Source organism: Camelus dromedarius, chromosome 13 (assembly GCF_036321535.1).
Source record: "Camelus dromedarius isolate mCamDro1 chromosome 13, mCamDro1.pat, whole genome shotgun sequence".
Lineage (NCBI taxonomy): Eukaryota > Metazoa > Chordata > Mammalia > Artiodactyla > Camelidae > Camelus > Camelus dromedarius.
This window is the reverse complement of record NC_087448.1, coordinates 31,177,418-31,199,497: the sequence shown is the minus strand read 5'-3', so window position 1 is coordinate 31,199,497 and position 22,080 is coordinate 31,177,418. Positions and strand designations below refer to the sequence as shown.

General features: G+C 34.0%; 1 protein-coding gene across 2 annotated transcripts in view; it reads right to left on the bottom strand.

The window, feature by feature from the left end:
• Nucleotides 1-22,080, bottom strand: part of KLHL1 (kelch like family member 1) — a 328,782-nt gene that overhangs the window by 185,334 nt on the left and 121,368 nt on the right. For both annotated transcript variants that reach the window (XM_010978777.3, XM_064493097.1), the window contains exons 2-3: nt 16,723-16,905; nt 6,310-6,446 (exon numbers count right to left, since the gene is read on the bottom strand). In XM_010978777.3, coding sequence (XP_010977079.1) covers nt 6,310-6,446; nt 16,723-16,905 — 320 coding nt within the window. The remainder of the gene's footprint in view (nt 1-6,309; nt 6,447-16,722; nt 16,906-22,080) is intronic.

The window sequence follows — 22,080 nt, the reverse complement described above, 5'->3', positions numbered from 1 at the left end:
CTCAGAAAGCAAATGTGATTTATGGTGCAGAAGAGACAAAGCCTTTCCTCCAAAGCTAGTAAATATTGAGCTTCACATAGCTATTTCATTTTCAGTCTGTCTATAAAATCCCCTAGCAAAAAGCAAAAGTGCAGTTCAAGCATAACAAGAGAAGTTGCACAATATTCAAAAAAATATATTATTTTAAGCTATCTATTTGATATTATAATGTTCCCCCAATTAATTTTGCTTTATTCAGTGATGCGCGCGCGCGCACACACACACACACACACACACACACACACACACACACACACACACGGTTTCCTAGTAAAATAATGGAACGGTGGGGTTATGATGCCAATATACTACTTATTTATTTTATTATTTTTACTTTTTTTCTTACTGATTGATATAGTTTATTTCAATATCCTATGAAAATGATTAAACCAGTATTTTTAATTATTCGGTAATAATAATATATAAACCATTCAAAGGCTCAATTTCTTAAACTGAGAATAGAGTTTTCTCATCGAGTGAAAACCCTACATTTAAAACTAATATTCTGCTAATGTGCTTGCATATTCATGCCACTTGAATTAAACTAGTAATAAAAATAATACAATAATTTACTTTCAATTTCAATAAAAATTCTGAAGGGAATTTAGAATATACAGTCCAGGCTGAATGTATTGATGTATACTTTTTAATATTAAAGCAGAACATTAAACATCTCAGCTCCTGAGTGTGTGTATTTATTTCATTCAAATGTTTGGCAATAAGCAGGAACTCTCTCACCATTCCTTAGTATGTGCTAAGACTTTAATTAACTTCAGCGGCATACAAACCTTTTTTCTTTTTTCTTTTTTCACAAGGAAGTTAACTCTTCAGAATGATTAAAGGTTTGCCATTTGGCAGTTTAATTTTCTACCCCTCTTTTTAATACCTCTGCTAGATGGGCAGCTTCCTTTATTTAAACCTTGTCCTTATCAGTTCTCTACAGGACCTGACACTTTGCTAGTAACCCTGCAATCCCATCTTCTATATTTGTTTGAACTCTATTTCCTTACACATCAATGAACACAGTATATTTTCAAGTATGTCAGGATAATAGGGACTATGTAAGAGATAAACCGGAAGGGAATTTCTATCAGCCTGAACATAACTTTAAAATATAGTGAATCCCAGAGCATCCTTTTCAAATACATTAAATTTCTTTTATTTTCACAATGTGACCATCAATTTTTGGCTTGAAAAGAAATATATATATATTGCTTGAAAAGAAATATATATATAAAATGTTATATTCACAAAATCAATATAGTAGCCTCCAAAATTTGCTTTACATCATCCTCTAATGAGGAAACACTAGGTTGTATGTGTATATCAAAAAGTATGTTCATACCAAATGAAGATAACCAAAGTTAGTTATTTTAAACCTTAAATAGGAAAGTGCCTTAAAGGCAGAGAATATGTGTAATTCTGTGTCTTGTCTTCCAGAGCCCATCATAGTGTACAGCACATCCTGGGAATACAGTAAGTTTCACAGGCATCCAGTGCATTCATAGGGCAAGAACTGCTAGGCATGAATGTACTAAAGTTGTCAGGTATCACTGCCTCCTGCAGGGAACCAGCACTAGACTGAGAGGAGGTATGCCTCAAGCCTGCAGTGAGCCACTATCTAGCAATACGGGAAGCAATTTAAGTTCCCCAAACTATTGTGAGGGAAAGGTGATCATAAGCTACTGCAAGGAACTCCAGCATAACCAGTACTCTACAAGAGGACACTGATCCAGGTGAGATAACACCATTCAGTTTGTGCCCTGACATCTTCCTCTAGTAACGGATTAAGCGTCTTACTATTGATCTTCATCAGGTTACTTTATCTCATTGACTGGGCTGCATTAAGAGCTTCAGTCTCTTAAGCATTGGGAAAAAAAAAAAATCTGTCCCTTCATATTAATTCAAAAGAGACCAACAAAGTTCTGATTTATGTTATAATGATTTTGTTAGTGCTTATTTGAGATATCAAATATGTAATTCAAAACATAGTTGTTTTGGTGTCTCTGCTTTGTATTATCTCCTTAGCCATAGAAAAAAATGTTCATTTGTAAAATTGATAATGCTCAGGGTGGAATTTCTGAAGTTCCATGCATCTCTAATGTTCTAAGTAATTTGAAAACAGAATGATGAGAAACAGTAAACATCTACTTTTTTTTAATTTTCTTTTCTGATTCCATGCTTCTGAGGATGTTCTGTAGAATAGTTCCAGAACAATCTTGACTTTATTATCCCTAATCACAGGCTTTATTGCAGGTTAAACTAATACTATCCCAGTTCTCTTTTCTTGATGAGTACAATTACAGAATAGAAGATCCATTACATGTAGGAAAATGTTTAAAAAGCTCTTTTTAAATCCATTTGATTCTGCACACCTGAGCCTGTCAATAAGTGGATAGTGCTATGTAGATCCTACTGCTTTTGAAAACAAAAGAGCTGTTTCACTCTGCCCTGCTCCAATAAAGTTATTCATTACCAAATTTGTTTAAAGGTTTATGTCATTTTAATCTGTATCCATCTAGTCTCAATTTATATTTTATTTTGTCCCGAGTGTGACCCTCTTTGCACAATAAGTGCTCAAATATTTTTAATTGAATTATGGTTTGATTTTGAAAAACCAATATACAATATTATAATTATGTATTCTCTGGATTACTACTAAGTATTCAAACTTTAAATTTAAGACACTAATGGTAAAAGGTCACTATTTTATAATACACAGAGATGCTTAAATAGTCCTTTGTTCTCTGTAAAAGACTAAGATCACACTCAGATTTCCTAATAAAAACTATTAAAAAAAACAAAGGAAAGTTTTAAAAAGAAGAAGTTAAACAGTTAATCAAGAATTTAGAAAGATGATATGAACCCTCCTATTAGATATACAATTATTTCTAACACCAGTGTAAATTTTCATTCCCTTTCCATTCCTGAACTATTACAGTGTGTGGAAAAAAATGACCTTGTCGTGCCTTTTATTTAAAGTGAAGAAGCTGATTTTGCTACAGCAATAATTAGTCATCATTTCTACAATTGTATCTTTACCCTTCCTATTTCCATGAATGTTTTCTTTAATTTTGTTTAACACAAAGACCTTATTGGTTTTCTGTATTCTACCTTATGTATTGTTAGGAAGAACCTCATTATATATACATATACATATATATGCTTTTTTTTTTTTTTTTTTTTAGAAATAATTGTTACTCCCTTTGAGCTATTACCCAGCAGTCACCCCTCAGTACCCAGGTCACTCTCACTAATTACTAGGAAAAAAAAAATCTCTAAATATTTGCTTTGGTTCTTATTGAAACTTTATCAGGCCCCCGATTCCATTCCTTGTCACTCTAATTTGCTGCTGTAGGAGAAAAAAAAAAAAAAAAAAAGGTAAATAGAGAAGATATCTCCTGCTTCTTACCATCTATAAATTTTATCACGTGAAAGTCTTTAAATAATGATTCCCCTTCAAATCAAGGAGTATTAAACTCTATAATCATTAAAGCTTATCTCAGCTAAAAATTCATTTCAAGCTACTTTACCCATTCATTCTTTAATGCCTAAATTAATGGGATACATTAACTACGTACAGTTCTTTCAAATCTAAAGACTTTCCAGATCTCAGGGAAATTTTCATCTGTTTAAATAATTTTAAAGTACTCTAACCCACCTCTACTGAGCACAATACTTCTGCAGCTAATAGTTAACTGTCAATTCTTGGCATAGCTGAACCTCCCTAGTTTCTCCAAAGCCTCTCAAACCTCAGAATTTAAGAAAACATTTCCAATGGGATGACCCTTTACAGATCTCACTGCTCATTCATTTTTCCCCTTTTCTGTGATGTATTTATTTTTAGCCCCCTACAAAGGAAAGGCTTAGAGATCAGCTAGTAGGCTAGCTAAGTAGACACATACCCAGATACTTCCTGTCTTCCCTTTCTATACCATTACTCACTTGATCTCTTGTATTATTATGGTTTCTTACATTGTATATAGCAAAAGAAAAGGTACCTACTTTACATTATGGCTAAAACTCCCCCAGTATTACCAGGTAAATTGCTTGCTCATCTAGCACGTTTCTATAAACTAGCAATTGGAAATTTATCAACCACCAGGGAGACACAGGTATCAGAGCAAAGACCAGAATGGCAGTTGTAACTGAGACAGCTTTGTATCCTGTCTACTCTCTGCGAAGCAGAGCCAAATCTGGGTCGTTACATTCAGCAGGGAACTTTGAAACACTTTCCAACTTTCTGCTCCTCAATGATAAGTGTCTTCTGACCTAGTTTTGCATGCGAGAAATGCAGGACTGCCAGACCACGGAGGCTGTAAGTGTTGGATCTATGCCTGTAAGTTGCTAGAAGGATCCCTAAAATGTGAGCTTCGTGATTCTTCCCTTTCCAGGAAACCTTAATATGGTTATGTTTTCTATCTCTTGGCTGGGAGGTTTTATATTATTATTTCAGGTGGCATGCAAATTGAAATTGACCAAGATGGTCTTAAAGTCCCTTCAGCTTTACTAAAATTTAGGCAGGCTATTTCCTGACTCTATTTCTTTGAGATGTAAATTATTTTTTGGAAAAACATTTTTTTAAAAAACTGGCCTCTTGCCAGTTTTACAACACAGTAGTGTTTTCCTCAAGGACCTGGAAACCATCTCTTTGAAATGCCAACATCAAGGGAAACACACTCCTATCTCTCAGTTTTTGTGGGAGGGTGAGAGCCTCATTTGAGTGGGCCCCTGGCTTCAAGTCGTAACACTACCTTATGCCACAGAGACAGGAGAAAGTTTACTCTTCCTTTAGGAAGAGCCAATCAGCGTTGGCCTGTGTTCTCTCTCTCTCACTCCAGTACTTAAAAATCCTCCCCCTTTCCTTTGTTTCAGACTAAAGACTGAATACTTGTCTCTCTTGGCTATTGCAATAGCCTTGAAAGAAGACTTGCTTACCTGTCTAAATTTGTCCAGTGCAATTTTGTTTTGACAAAATATAATTTAAAAATTTCTGAGGCTGGAAAACGTCTAAGTTTTTCCATCCTGTTGCTGCTTTGAGATTCAAGCACCCAGAGTAGGTGCATTTTTCTTTCCCAGTAAGTTTCACTTGCTGATAAGTGTAACATTAGTGTAGCAAACCCCTCTCTGTGAGAAGCTTAATCCTCCAGGAGGACAGATTTTCACTACTTCCACAGCTTTGGGTTCAAGTGGCTGATCTTCCCAGTGCTATTTCTTGTTTCCCTGTAACCAGAAATGCTGCAAAACCCCAGCTCCTTGAACTAGGGTCCTGCTGCTTTGGTGATCAGGCTCTAGACTCTCCTTTTTTCCTCATGTCATCCGATGGTCAGGAGTTCAGGCAAAACTATGTGCCATTTCTAAAAAATATTGCATCGGTCCATACCATCTGCCTTTGCTTCTATCGCAGGATTTTATTATAATGTGCCCTCTTCCCCTATTAATCTTGAAAGTTATTAAAATGTTTTAAATGAATGTGAGTCACAATAATGCTCTGAACAGCAGATTTTAGGTGTTCTAATACCCTCTTAATGTTTGGTATTATATAATATTTATCCCTTGCCTAACTCTTCTTGCCACTTGGACTGTGAGCCTCTGGAGGGCAAGGACATGGTTTATTCATTAGTTTATTCTCCAGAGATACAGCTAATACTTGCACATTGAGCAACATTCAAAACATGTTTGCTAAATTGGCAAAATTATTTGCACTAAATATAATATGATATAAAGGCCGATAAAAAAGCCAATATAGTAGATGAGGTGAGGAAAAAAGGCTTCAAAAATTAGCCATTTTCACAACTCTAAGTATCTTTATTTTCCTTTTTAACTAAGTTTGCCAAGTCCACATTAAATGGACCATGAAGATTTTAATATTGAAATAAACACATTACAGGGAAAAAAATAATTATTTGAACCCATCATTCCTAAAAGAAAGAAAATTATCATCTATTTCCCTTCTTAATGCTCCACAATTGGACATAAATAAATTCAAATTTAATAATTAATAACCATTTTTCTCCTCTCCCAAGCTTTCTATTGACTATGATTATAAAGCAGTTTAAATTGTTTGTGGGAAAGAGTCGGGCATATATATACACATGTACATTGGTGATTTCAGTAACAAATGGAAAAGTGGTCTGATTTTCCTGTTAGTCTTTCAACAGCAAAAAAGGGAAAGATCCAGGCTGAGCATCTTTTTTAAGCTTTAAAACCTATATTCAAATTCTAAAATTCACAAGATGTCAAGGTGAAACTCTGATTCTTTTACTGTACCTGTATATGCAAATTGGACAAGGTCCCAGAGGGCATTGGGGTCTATGCCTTCCATCTTGATCTCCTCCTGCTTGGCTTCACAAACATCACTCGTAAACATGGCAGCAAAATAGTCGGAGACTGAGCTCAGAACAAGCCTGAAAGAGTCACAGGATCTGATTTAGGCCATGAACATGTCAACAAGAACGTAGTGCAGAGGACTCTATCTGTCTATCTATCTATCCATCCATCCATCCATTCGTCTGTCTGTCTATCCATCGATCTATCTGTCTTCAGCTATCTATCTGACCTATCTAGTGATCTGTCATCCATGTATATATCATCTATCTATTCATCGCTTATTGTCTTATGAATTATACTTTTAAAAACTGATTTGGGAGATTCTGCTCCAACCTCTGGTCACAGAGCACTGTCCTACATTTTCTTCCATAATTTTTACATTATCTTCTTTCACATTTAGGTCTTTCAACCTTTTGGAAAGTGTTCAATTCTGTTTCTCTCTACATACTCACCCACAATTCATAACACTACTAAGGAATCTGATTTGCTCCGGTGTATTGATGGTGCTGACTATGTTTGAAATTTGAGTCTTGAATGTGTAGTGATCTCTAAGATTTTTTTTTCTTTTTTGCCTATTTCTTATCCTTGTGCAAATACAATATTTTTTAATACTATGATTCTAATTATGTCTTTATAACCAATGAGGTAAATCCTCCCTCTTTATTTTTATTTAACTATTAGTGGAGTTTTATTCTTCTCATAAAATTTAAAGTAAGCCCTTCTAATAAGTCAACTAGAATTTTAATTAAAAATGCACCAAATTCCTCATTTTTTTTTACCCTATTAATTCTCTAATTCTTTCTAGGATCTAGTTACATATATGTTTCAGAAATGGAGAGTGCCTTACAGGCTGTTGAGTCATTTGGTTTTACACTTGAACTTTCTTTTACTCTGTGTTTTACTGCAGATGATTTCTAGTGACTTGAATCCAGATCTCTCTTGATATTCCCTTGCTTTATTTATCATATTATTCTTTCCCTATAGATACTTTAAATTATTTCTCATAGTTGCTTTAATGGCCTTTACTGATAATTTTAACACCCGGGTCGTTTCCAGGTTGATTTTCATTGACTGACTTTACTCCTGACCATGGATTACCTTCTCCTGCTTTACTCCCAAGTAGTGTACATTTCAGATGTAAAATGGACATTTCCTGTCCTCACCCCCCAAAAAGTAGAAGCTAAGAAGGGAGCATCACTCTAGTTTTTAATTATTTTTAATTTTCATTGTTTATGCCAAAACTTTTCTGATAGCTATAAATAAAAAGTACAAGAAATTCATTTTCTGATGTTTTATTGGTGTTTTAATGAGAGTGAAGATTTTTTTTACTAAAAAAAAAATCTAACTGGAAATATTTTTTAAATGATTGAGTAAAATACTTGACAATATATTCTGATTGTAAAGAAATAGAGAATTATAAAAAAGTGAATTGTAGTTAGGAGGTATGTTTTAAACTGTTGTTGAATTAACAATCCTGAAGCTTCTTTCTGTTTTAAGTGGACTAAAATTAGAGATAGCAGTTTAATTTTATAATATGTCACATTTTTAAAATTTAAAAAAAAAATTTTGGGGGGGATAATTAAGTTTATTTATTCATTTTTAGTGGAAGTACTGGGGACTGAACCCAGGTCCTTGTGCATGCATGCTAAGCAGGTACTCTACCACTTAAGCTATACCTCCCCCTATAATATTTTTAAAAATAGAAATACTTGTATGTGTATGTGTTGTGTGTGTGTGTGTGTGTGTGTGTGTGTGTGTGTGTGTGTGTGTGTACAGGTGTATATACCTTAAAGGCTCCTTGGAAAAATAATTTATTATAGAGATGAAACAGGGAAAGTTCAAGATGACTCCAGACCATCTTTTGTTCCAGAAATTAAAGAAATGCTCAAAAAGTAATAGAGACATGTCAAAAGAACTAAATGTGATGCTTATGTCTGTAAGCTAAACCACTTAACTAGTAAGCTTTGGATGCACTTTCTTTTCTAAAAACATTGCAAGGCAAAGGAGAGGAATAAAAGTCAATACAAGGCATTGTTTTCCCAATATTCAAGTCAAAAATTTTTATTTATTTTGCAATTTAACCTGCTATATATTTTATTTCTATATAATGTAAGTGGAGGGCATGGTGAAAGTTAACTTCAACAAAGAGAGACACTCCTTTTTTTAAGGGAAAAAAACCCATCAATATATATTTTATGAATTTAAGAATGGGATTCATGATTTTAACTCTTCTGTTAATATTAATGCCTAGGGTGGTAACATGTTAGAAATATTTAAAGTTATCAGCTTGCTACAAATTTAAATGGATAGTTAGTAACTAAACATGTCAAGTCTATATTTTCAAAGTTTGACAAAATAATTAAGACACAAGTATCCTTAAGTATTTATTACACACTGATTAGATAAATCAGTGCCAAATAATCAGTTTTAGCAAAAGAACTATATATAACATTTTATGGTACAAAAATAAACTATCATAAGCCAGAGGGATATAAATCTTTTTAGAGCATAAAAAATATATTGACATAAAGTTAACCAGCTTAATTTTAAATATATAAGGGCTTTATTTTCAACCCGGGTACATTCATGTAGAGGAAAACATTATGAGACTTAAAGAATTCAATCTTCAATAATTACATGAAAGCTTCTCAACCAACTATAAAATACAAAATACTGCAAACTCAGTAAGAGAAGTACAGAAAAGTTCATAGCACGTTTAGATTTAGTGACACATCAAATTTGAGTTAGATGGTAAAAGAGGGATATTAGTAATGCATAACAGAAAGCAGTATCTTTATACATGCGTGTATGACTGCCATTTGCTCTAAGGAGCAAAAAAATGCATAAATAAGTGCATGTGTGCAGCCACTCTGGAAAAATCTCTTGCTGAGGTGACTGCAACTTTATTTCAAATCTATTAAACTTTTCTAAGCCCCACTTCAATTTATTATGGTGTTTGACACTGTTGACCTCTCACATCTTCTTCAAATCCCTTTTTGGCTATGGTGGTACAGACTTTCTTACCTCAAATCTCCTTGGATTCATTGACTGCTCTTTCTCTTACTTCTTGACCCTTTCATTGTCTCCAGGTTTTTTCCTCAGGCCTCTAAACTTTGGCCTTGACACCCACTGTTTCAGATTCAGCTTTGAGCACGGCCTTAATTATTACTGTTAGACTGGTTTTCATCTAGCCTCGTATCTCGAATGCCTACGGAAACTGCTCACCAGACAGCCCAGAAGCATTCCAGTAAGCCCTCAACCAAACTCGGTGTTCCCTGTGAGGTTTTCTTGCGTGTTTACTTCCCTGATTCTAACTGGTGCATCACCAATACTGAACATTCACAGTAGATGTTATGAAGCCATCACTTAGGTCTCCTGCTTCATCGCCTATAGGGAATATGACTCAAAATCTAACTTTCCTTTTGTATTGGATTTTGTGGCTCCTGTACTCAGACTCTCTTTATGAGACACCTCTGCCTCCAGCACTAGTGATGCTGGTACCTAACTGCTCCCAGCTGTCCCTTCTCCGTAGAATCGCACTTGGTCAACAGGAGCTGCCTCACCCCCTGAGAATGTGTCTGCTCCTGCTCTTCTTACCTCTTCTCCCAACCTTCCCAGCCTCCCCCCACTCTCACCCTGTGGGTGGCCCCAATGACTAATGGGACTAAAGTATAAAATGTTGTCCCTTTCCTCAGGATATGACTAATTCTGGAGCAAGTCTTCCTCCAGAGCTTCTCAGCAGTTAAGGATGAAACAAGGCATCAGCTGAGACCACATCATTGATTTGTTCCTTCCTTTGCCCTATCTTTCTCATCTTCTGAGGACACTCTTTAAACAAATCATGCACCCCTAAATTCCAGTCTCCATCAGTACTTCCAGGGAGCCTGACTTATGACACTTCAAAAAATTTCTCAGTTCATCTCTTTTCCTATGTTTATATGGCTCTCATTTCATGCCTGGATTAACTATAACAGCTTCCTAGATCATTAACTAGTTTTTGCTGTGCTCATCTTTCATACATTTTCTAAAGCTCTATCATTTTTCAGAGCTGTCTTTGTAAATTATGATAGGCAGTCGATTGTAGTCATTAATGCATTACTTCTGTAGCCAGACTGCCTGAGTTTGAATTCTATTTTTACCACTTCTTAAATGCATAATTTGGGTAAATGCCTTAATTTCTCCATTTTTCTATTCCATAAGAAAAAAAAAAGTGGGGAAAATAAGAATTTCCTTCGTTTTCAGGACAAAATGAGTTAGTATATGCAAAGCATTTCAAACAGGGCTTGGCACATAATCAAGGCAGTAAGTGTCAACTATTATTATTATTATTATTATTATTATTATTATTATTAAATTTATTTTGTTACTCTCCTCTTCAAGAACACACATGAGCTTCTAATTATACACATTTACAAACTTCCCTTCTGGTTTTCAAGGTCTCTCATAATCACTTTAGTCCTACTTTTATGGCTTAATTTCCTATCATTTTCAATACAAACTACTTCATTTTCACTAAGCTAGTACCTCATAATTTTTACAACTACAAAATTTACTTCTCTATTTCCCTATACTATTCTCACTATCTAAAATAGCATACACACCTATTTCCTACTAGGTTGATCCCAATCACAATTTTACTAAAAAAGTTCATAGTACTCTGTCATATGTTGTTTATTTCCTTGTTTGATTAGCTCTTGTGCTTGGTATCAAAGCCATCTATTTCCATCATAGTCATTTACAACTATAATAATTCCCTTAGTTGTCCTATGGGCTATTCTTTCCTACTCAGATAATTGCAAACTTCATGAGGGGAAGTATCTTACATGACAGTCCTTTTGCATCACCAACAGGGCATAGACCAATGCTACAATATGTCTGATAAACATTTGTTTTAATTAATGCAAAGAAAGATGCTTCATGAACTGCTGAATATCCGTAGTATGCCTTTAGCAGATACTAAATTGATATCTAAATAATGGGCGAAAAGCAAAACAAAAGTTTTCAGCTTCTTTCACCATCACCCCCTCCCCAGTTTTACTGAGATGATATTGATGTATGACATGTGACTTTGATACATATATATAGTGAAATGATTGCCACCATGTTTTTATAATTGTTATATTCTATTGATAAATTGACACTTTTATCATTATATCATGACCATCTTTTTCTCGTTACCATTTTTAGCTTAAAATCTATTTTTCTGAAATAACCATAGCTACCCCTGCTCTCTTTATGTTTCCATTTGCTTGAGATGTCTTTTTCTATCTCTTCACTTCGAGACTATGTAAGTCCTTAAAGCTGAAGTGAGTCTCCTGTAAGCAAAGTGTAGTTGGGTCTATTTTTTAATCCATTTATCCACTTTCTGCCTTTTAATTGAAGAATTTAATCCAATTACATTTTGAGTAATTATTAGTAGGTAAGGACTTTTATAATGCCATCTTATTGTTTCCAGGCTGTTTTGTGGGTCCCTTTTTCCTTTCTTCCTTTTTTGCTGCTTTCTTTCTTAATTGATAATTTTCTATGGTATTATGCTGTAATTCCCTTCTTTTTTCTTTTATGTATCTATTGTAGGCTTTTGCTTTCTAGTTACCATGAGGCTTACATAAAACATTCTATAAAAATAGCAGTGCATTGTACACTGGTAATTTCAATTGCATACAAAAACTCTGATCTTTTATTACCACTTGCTTCAATATTTTATAGTCTGTTTTAATTTTTTTAACATTTTTATTGAGTTATAGTCAGTTTACAATGTTGTGTCAATTACCAGTGTAGAGCACAATTTTTCAGTTGTACATGAACATACATATATTCATTGTCACATTCTTTTTCACTGTGAGCTACCACAAGATCTTATATATATTTCCCTGTGCTATACAGTATAATCTTGTTTATCTATTCTACATATGCCTGTCAGTATCTACAAATTTCAATCTCCCAGTCTGTCCCTTCCCACCCCTCCTCCCCCTTGGCAACCACAAGTTAATACTCTATTTCTATGAGTCTGTTTCTGTTTTGTATTTATGTTCTTTGTTTTTTTTAGATTCCACATATGAGTGATCTCATAGGATATTTTTCTTTCTCTTTCTGGCTTATTTCACTTAGAATGACATTCTCCTGGGACATCCATGTTGCTGCAAATGGCATTATGTTGTCATTTTTATGGCTGAATAGTATTCCACTGTATAAATATTTTATGTTTTGATATCACAATTTGCCTTTGTTATATTGTGTATTCATTAACTAATTATTGTAGCTATATTTATTTTTAATGTTCTTGTCTTCTAACCTCTATACTAAAGTGATTAACATACCATCATATTACAGTGTTAGATTTTTCTGAATTTGACTATATACTTAGCTTTATTAGTATGTTTTTACACTTTCCTATGTTTTAATGTTACTAATCAGAATTCCCTCATTTCAGCTTGAAGCCCTTCTTTCAGCATTTCTTGTAAGGTAGGTCTGATGGTGATGTAATCTCCAGTTCATGATTCTCATGGCTTTGCATTGGTGTCTGTGCATTTAAAGAAGTAGGTGCCTCTTCCAATCTTCACAGACTGAATTTGGCAGACAAAACCTTTCACCAATCAGCTTATCCAGAAATTCTGAGTGGGCTGACTTGTAGCACCTGTAAGCAGGCTTCTTTCTGGTGTCTTCAGGGAGGCAGGTTTGGTGTCTAGGTCAGCAGGCGGGCAGGCCCGGTGCTTGAATACACAAGGACCAGCCTAGGGCTTGAGTCTGAAGGGGTCAGCCTGGAGCTTGGGAATCACTGGGGTGGGGCTGGTGCTTAAGTCTGAAGTGATTAGTCTGGGACCTTGCTCTGCATGGATGGACATGGGTCCTGGGTCTCCAGGCATCAACCAAGCACCAGGAACCACTATGTTGGGCCCAGTATCTGGGTCCACAGGGCCTGGTTTGGTACTGGGATAGTCTGGGAGCTGGTTTCATGGGACCCAGATTGGAGGCTGAGGTACTTGTGACTGGCTTGGTGCTAAAGTAAGCCTGGAAGCTGGGGCTACCAGAGTCAGCTTGTACACTGGGAACTTGGGGGCCAGTCTGAGGGTTTGTTCTGTCAGGGCAAGTCTGGTGCTGAGAAAGCAGAGAGCCTGGAACCATGGGAACCTGCCTAGAGTCTGCGTCCACAGGGCCCAGCCTGGCACTGGGGGAGGCTGGGGGCCTGGGGACATGCAAGGGCACTGACATTGGGATGGGTCAAAGGCCTGGGTCTATGGTAGTTGGCTTTGTTGGGCCCAGCCAGAAGCCTGGGTAAAAGGAGCCCCTTGTAGTCTGGGTTGAGGGCTGATTGGCATCTTGGGGCCACAGGAACCTCCCAGGGCCAAGAGATCAGGCCTTCACTGTGCTGTGCTATCAGCCTGTGTCCATAAGAGTCCTTCCAGAGCCTGGTACAATGGGTGCTGCCTGGGGCTGTGGGATTTGCCTGAAGCCAGTAGGCATTGGGACCTTTTTTGTTTTTCCTCTCATTTGTACAGAGCTATTATAAACTACCAAGCTGATTGAAAGTTTTAGCTGGAAGTTGGATTTACTACAAGGAAGAAAATGAATTATTTCTCTCCCATCATAGAACATCTGTAAATTTGTCAGTAGAGAGAAGCCCAGCTACCTGCCTGCTCCTGAGTACTAATATCAAAGTACTTATGAAAGTAATCTCCTTCTACACCATTAATTAGGTATTTCTAAATACATTAATTCCCACTTTTAGCCTCAACTGTTTTCTTGATACTAGTGCTCAGCAAAGAACATTAAAATAATAAATATATTCTTGAAACAGATGCATTCATTAACATGGACAAAAAAGTGAACAGAATCTTATGCTTCCTGAAATGCCTAGTATTTTGGTCTATAAAGCAAGATCCTTTTTTTTTCTCCATCAGATATCATTTTAATTTTCACTTTTTTTTATTTGATCATGAATTTTTGCATGTTCATTCTCAAAAGTTCAAAGAATATATATGTTTAAATATTTTAAAAAATGCCAGTCGCTCCTTATCCGGACTAGGAGCCCTGCTCCCCAGGTGTAATCTTTGTTGACTGCTGTATCTCTCCACATTGTTTCTTTGTACAGAAAATTATAAGTAACATTATTTCCAACTCAGAGGAAGTTAGCTGTTTGAGATTTTCTCATTTATTTTTGTCCAATGCATTTACTCTCTTAATAATGGCTTAAAGGGGAAAAATTTTTCACAGACTGAATCTTATTTCATTATATACCTCTACATTGTAGCAAAGTAGGCCCTTAATCCTTTTACTATTGAAAATTTGACTGTCCAATTATTAATATTGATCTTGTCAGTGTAATTTTCAGCATCTGGCATCCCTAATTACAGGCAATCTAACTATCAAAAATTCCCATATTCAGAATTCAGGGATTTACCTTCAAATGTTTTGGTTCACTTGTTGCTAATCAGTTATTCTGGGCCATTTATGAGAAGTCTGTATTTATTTTAGAATTTCTCTGAGGACCTACTGCACAGATGAAATTAAAAAATTGATTATTTTTCATGCTGAAAACGTATTAATGTGTCATTTTAAGTATCATTAGCCTTTCAGAGCTAACCTAATTAAAAATACGCCTAACAATATCCATTACGCCTAACATAGTTATACAGATGGCATATCATAAATAAGCTGATAGTTACAACCTACGTCAGGTTAAAAATATGTATGAAATATAGCCATCACATAAACTAAAGGTTTTATGGCAAGCCCTTTAATGGTCATAATCTGTTAATTTAAATATAAATTTGTTTGAAAGTTTTGAATGACAAGATAATTAACATGAAGGTAAACATACATGATATTTATGAATGACTGTTTATGAACTTACTTTGCAGTGTTCTTTCTGGAAGCGCAGTAGATCTTAATGCCAATTACTCCTTTTTCAATTGTTTGAAATTATTCTAACAGTCTCATATTTTTCATTGCTAATGATTGCAATGTTATATATATTTTGCCCCAAAACAGTACTCAACTGTCCTAACCAAATATAACAGAATAACTTTAAAAATCCATTCATTTGTTACTATTACTAAGATAATTGTTTCAAACAAAGATCTAATTTTCCATTAATTACAATCATTTCATTTTGCAAAAGTATAAATAAGGAAATTCAATGTACTTGTAATTACAAAAACAGTGCTTGCCTTTTTCAGGTGTCCCATAAATATTTCCCCACATATTTGCTAATATTTGTTTAACTTAGAAACATAAGTATGTAATTCACTTAAAAAAGGTAGTACTAAAGTTTTAAAACATGGTGTAAGAAAATATAAATCATTATTTAAATGAATTTAACAAATAAAGTAAAATTTTTCTTACCGTATTAAGGAAAATGTAGATGATTGACAATAATATATTTAATTTAATATCTGCTAGATATATAAAATATTTAAATGTTTAGAATAATATGTATATGATTAATACATTGCTCAGATATTTTAAAGTAATCTAAACCAAGAAACAATTTTATTTCTTAGTCATATGGATTATTATTAAACAGCTTGCATAATTAAAAAATTATGTACAAAATAATATTAACAATCTAGATAAGAAAAGTAATAAAGAAAACAATGTAAAATATAATTAATATGGGGAAATTGCTCAATATATTTGTTAAAAATGCTTCAAATGAGAAATACTAAATTATTACCAGTAAAAGGCTATAAAGTAAGATTATAAAACTATATAAAGCTCTACTCTTTTAAAAAAAAAATTAATAAGCATTTGATGTGTTAATACACTTTTGAGTTAAGTCTCTCTAGCCTCTTAAACACATCTATATATAATTATTTAATTAATGTATAATTTAAATGAAATAAATTTAGTAACATTCTCAAATGAAAATTGCCTTTTACAATGGAATTTTTCTCTAGATGCTATGTAGATAGCTCAGAATAATTTGCATATATGCCATACATATTACAACACTGACTGTCTCAATAATAATGACCATTTGTTAATTGCTCTCTTGCCAATGCTAATGCAATTTCTTAAAAAATCTTTGAAAAATAAGTGTGAATAGTATACGTATAGAATTACTGCCATCGTTAGTCGACAGATTTAACCCTATTTAACATAGATTAGTTATTTAATGTCAAATGTTCTTTCCTATGCATTGGTTCAAAGTCAATGTCCCAAAGTTTACTTAAAATGGCATTGTAACTCTCTCCAAGAGAAAATAGAGTACAAGAAAAATACCCAAGTTTTCTTAGAAATGTAGATTCTTAATTCTAACTATAGAATTCTTAAGTATAGAATATTTTGCAATCTGTATGCCAATCACTTCAAGACATTTGAATACCTATTTCTAATAAAGACAGTTCACTATACCTATGTGCAGGTATCTTTCGGTTCCCAACAATCAGGATAACATCACAGAGTTGCTGTTGTTTCAAGTAACTTTCCATTTTTCTGAAGGTTTGCTCTGCATGATGTACGGCTTGATAGAATTCTTCAGAGCTACTGGAGTCCATATCACTTTGAGGCGTCAGTGAATGGCTAGCGGCAGACAGCCTACAAACCACACACAGAGAAAGAGATGGAGTTTATAAAGTGCCACCAATTGTCCAGAACTACACACAGAGTTTTAGATTTTTTTTTTTGTAATTTTTGGTTTTATTTTTTTCAGAGTTTTAGAATTTTATAAGGAAATTTTCATCTCTTTTTATGTCCATCTTTATTAATGTGTCAGAAAAGTCTACTTTGGGTTAACTAATTTGTTCTAGGAAGCAATAAATGAGTTGTAATTTTTTTTCTCACCTTAAAGAGATTTAAAAGATAGGCTATCTGTATTTATTAGGACAATAATTTAGTAAACTTGAGAAAAGGTCATAGAAATCATAAGTTATAAACATGCCTATTCAAAAATGAATTACTAATGAAATATTGCTTTAATCAATTTGACATTGAGGTAGACTATCTAATTATGTGATTCTAAATTATTATTTTTGTGCAGTTATAGTAAATGTTGCTTTACACAAGTAGGTGATTTTTATTGCAAGAAATTATGAAACATGGTTTGTAAAAAAGATTGACAAAAATTTGAAAGTAAATTGTGGAGTTTCATATTCTGTGCTCAACTGATCAAACAGAAACATACAGAATATATTAGCTCAGTGTTAATAAGTATTTTAACCATATATGTAACATACATATATATGCAATAAAATTTAGGGTGTTATAAAGTCCATGATACTTAAGTTTGGCTACTACATCTATTAATATCATAGATTGTTTCACAATGAAGACTTTAAAATATCCATATCAAGGAGAAGACTCTCAAAGTATTTAGATGCATGATAGGCCCAGCAGATTCAATCAAGTGTTCTGGTAATAAATTCTTAAAACAATTTAAAAATGAAAATGTATTAGGTACATAACAATAACAATGAAATAGCTCATTTCATGATAGAAGGCAACATGAAGAATTCTGCTTTCAATTGCAATGTAATAACTTGTTGCTGGCTAAACCCCTCATCAAGAATACCAGAAAAAGTTACAAATAATATCAAAATAACTACTTGAATTTACTTATATCTACCAAGGCAGCCAGGACCTGAAGGACCAAGATCCAGAATAAAGGGAAACTCATGGAAATCAGTTTGAAATTCTACACAGTTTTTCTTTCCTCCTCAAGGTATCTGCTAACTATAAGCAGCATAGGGTTAGAGTCTGAGAAGTTCAGAAGCTAATACAGTGGCCACTAAGTAGAGCTTCTGGTGGTGTCATGGCATTTGGAGGAAGAATGGATAGTGGGATGATGAGCTTCAAGGACAGCCAGATCTTAACGGCCAGCTGAGGGGCCATAAAGGAGGAAAGCTCAGGTAAGGCTGTTACTGGGTGCCGCCAAATTCTCTAGCAGTATTTGATCATTCCTATCAGTGCTAAGCAAGCAGAAAATAATTTATAGGAGATTGAGAAGTAAAACAGAGCTCAACGATAAAAATTTGAATTGAAAGACTGGTAGGGACAAGGGAGTCTGGTAAATGCACAGTCTCTCAACTGAACTCCCTGAAGGATGGCATCCTGAAGTCAGGTGAACTGAAAATTGACAAGATACTACAAAGGCTGAAACCTAGATTTGAATCAATGAAATCTCTAACTGCATTAAAGTGATCTAATGTAAATCCCAGCAAGCAGTCAAAATAAACCCTCTAGAAAAAGATAACTTAGGCTACAGATATCTCTGAATGGGTAGATCACAGTTATTTAGTAGATGTGAAAACAACTGTTATTAATATATTTTAACATAGACGACAAGCTGGAAGATTTCACAGAATATTCGGCTGTATACAAAATGAAATGGAAATATGATAATTTAATTAAAGATTTTGGTAAATGGACTGAACTTTCAGATTGAATGCAAACGAAGAAAATATAGTGATGTGAAAAATAAGTAGAAAATTTTAAACTAAAATATTGAGTTGAAAAGATAAAAAAAAGTTTGGAAAACAAATTAAATGTGGCAAGAAATTATAAAATTTACCCAATTGTAGCCCTAAAAGCAGGGAATAGACATGATGAGGCAAAAGCCATCCAAAGAAATAATGGCCAAGAGTTTTCAAAATCTGTTAAAGACATCAAAACACAGATTCAAGGTTCACAAAATATCCTATGATAAAACAAACAGAAAAACACTATACATCATAGTAAAGCCAATCAAAAACTTAAAAAAGAAAAGACTTTCACCAAAGAAGAGAAAAGATCTTTTTTTTTTTTTTTAATGAGGCAAATATAACATTGATACAAAACCTGAAAAGGATGTTATAAGGAAGGAAAATTAATGGCCATTCTCTCTCCTAAATGTATTTGCAAAAATTCTAGGCAAAATACTAGCAACCAAATACAGAAATATTTGTAAAAAAAGAAATGAATACCAAAAAAAATATCAAATATATAGTTGGTAATGGATCACAACTTAGACTTAATTAAGGAAAACTTTCATTTATATAAAGCCACTTCATTCATTCATTCATTCATATAGCAAACATCAGATTTTGTTGATACCTTTTCTCCTTAAGATTAGAAATGAAATCTGTTAGTATTACTTCTATTTAACATTTTTCTAGAGGGCCTTACCAGTGTAATGTAATCAAAGAAAAATAAATAAATAAAGGTTATTAGAGTTAGATAAAAAAATATATATATATGTCTGATATTAATTCCAGAATAATCTACAGACAAGTTTGCAAATCTAAATCTGTTAAAATCATGTGTGTTCTGTTATCTACAATATTTGCTGCACAATATGGTTATTTTCATCTGACTTTACAAGCTTGCCTTTAAATATTTAAAAGTAATAGAAATTTTGCAGTACCATATGTTTTCCTTTCACAAGTTTGCAAATTACAACCTCAGAATATGGTCATTTCCCAGCATATATTTTAGGAATTCTGGCTCAGGCAAATGTGGCAAGAACAGCAGAATTCTTCCAGACACTAACACATTGAACAGAAAAGTCACAAAATGTCTTGCAAGATGAATTTTTATACCAAAAATGAGCATGATATTATAGGCTCTCATATAACTAAGGAGAGTCAAGTCAGGACTGTAGGTTGCCAATTAGATCAACACCGCCCCATTGAGATCCTGTTGTTTTTGCTCTGGTATCAGACTGCTTGAATAACATCTACAAGTCAAGATATTAGAGACTACAGAATGGCTCCAGAATAGTTTAAAGGATGTTTGGGATAAAGGTCCCATTCAGATTCTTCTGTTAACTTCCTACAAGTTAAGTAACATACTTAGGGCAGAAAGTGTTACACCTCAGTAAGAATTTCACAGCTTGGAGACATTACTCGGAAAATATTTTAATATACTTTATTTTCAAGTCACCCAAGTTGTGATGGATGCAATATTGGAACAAATAGTGAAAGTAATGAAATACTACAGTTTTAGAACTTGTGCGAGACCATAGACATAAACTGAAACAGGGCATAGAATTTGACAGGATTTATTCAAAGCCAAAAAACTATCATATGCTACCACTTTTTATGGAATCAAGGTGTATTAACAAATCTTGGCTATGACATAGACTAGGGCCTTTTCTGAAGAATTTGAAAGTAATTTGAAAGAATAAGAAAAGAGCTAGAAACTAGCCTCAAAAACTATTTTTTTTCAGAGTTCATGTTCACTCCTAGATTTTTTTTCCCTTAAAGTCCTCCTGCTTTGAGTTTCTCCATATTACACATGAAAACAAACCACTTTTCTTGAAGGCTGGGTGATCTATCAGAGAAACAATGTTGGTTTGATGTGATTTTCTCCCTATAAAGTCACTGTCATAGTGACAGTCTTTTCTCATAAGTCATTTCCTGATTTCAGACCTGAATAGGGCTTGTCATTGACCTTTGACTCAGGATATGAAAAGGAGTTTCCACATCAGGATGCTTATGATTTTTAAGCTAAAGTTCATTATTTAATCTTCTTCCCATCACGCATCTAGCTCTACTATTTTACAAATGAAATATTAATTTTTTTCAGAAATGGAGATTATATCTCTACAATGTTTCCTATAAGTATTAAGTAAAAACCTGACATTGGCTTATTTCTGTTATTGTCTAATTTTTATGTTTAAATAAAAATAAATAAATAAATAAACTTTAATAAAGTTTATTTATTAAACCTAGTTAAACCTAAATAAACTTTAATCTCTTTCCAGCCTGAGTCTCTTAGATGTTACGATCTGACATTGTAATTTTTTAAATTTTAATGCATATGTTTTAATTCATTACATAATAATATCACAGTCTATTTTTACAAATTAAATGTATAAGAATGTATGAAATAGAAGTGGTAGGAAAAAACTAAATGTGGGTCAGGAACATGAATTTTTCCTAAACCAGGGCCCAAAGGAAGATGGGTTGCCTGCAGAGCACAAGGAGGAGGCTGGAAGGGTGACAGGAATAGCTCGTGGTATGTGTTTGTCCCCTTGTCTACTCCAGGAAGGAGTTAAAGCATGTCCTCTGCCCTGGGCGGGGTTGAGAGTTTAGTCTGGTGAGTGGAATATGGTGGCTTGGAGAAAAAAGCCATCTGATTATCTACATAGAGCTGGTCCCTGGTGGCCCCTGGTGGGTTTTGCTGTAGAGAGAATTAGGGGTGAAAGTGTCAAAAATCAAATGTATGGAGGAAAAAAGTAAACAGTTTCCTCCTTCCCCCTAAAAAAAATAAATTCTTGAAATGCACACACATTCTTTCTCAAGTGTAGAAAAGTCTCACTCTGGATATGCTTACAAGAAGATAGTCTTCAAAAAAATTTTTGTCTCTATGATAACATTCCCAGTTAGCATGCTGGTTGGCATCATCTGGGGTTCAGGTGCTGCCTCTATCAGGGACTGCCAGGTGTAATTTTTATCCTTATTGTGACTCGACAATATAAAGCTTCAAGTTATAAGAAACACAATTTAAAACGTCCAGTATGACTTTCTCCCATCAGAATTTAAACATGCTTAAGACTTCTCCAACCTATGATAAATAAAGCAACAAAATGAATACAATTTTTCTTGACCTTGTGAAAAGAACTCTGTCAGGATGACTGAGATGTGACCTGAGGACCTCTGTGTTTGCTGCCCAATCTGGGCTTTTGTGAAACACTCTAAATCAAAGCTGATGAATAATTGCTGAGAAATGGACTTTATCTGACCTAAGAAAATATAACTCTCCCTAGTAATAAGTGTGTTCCATAACCCAACT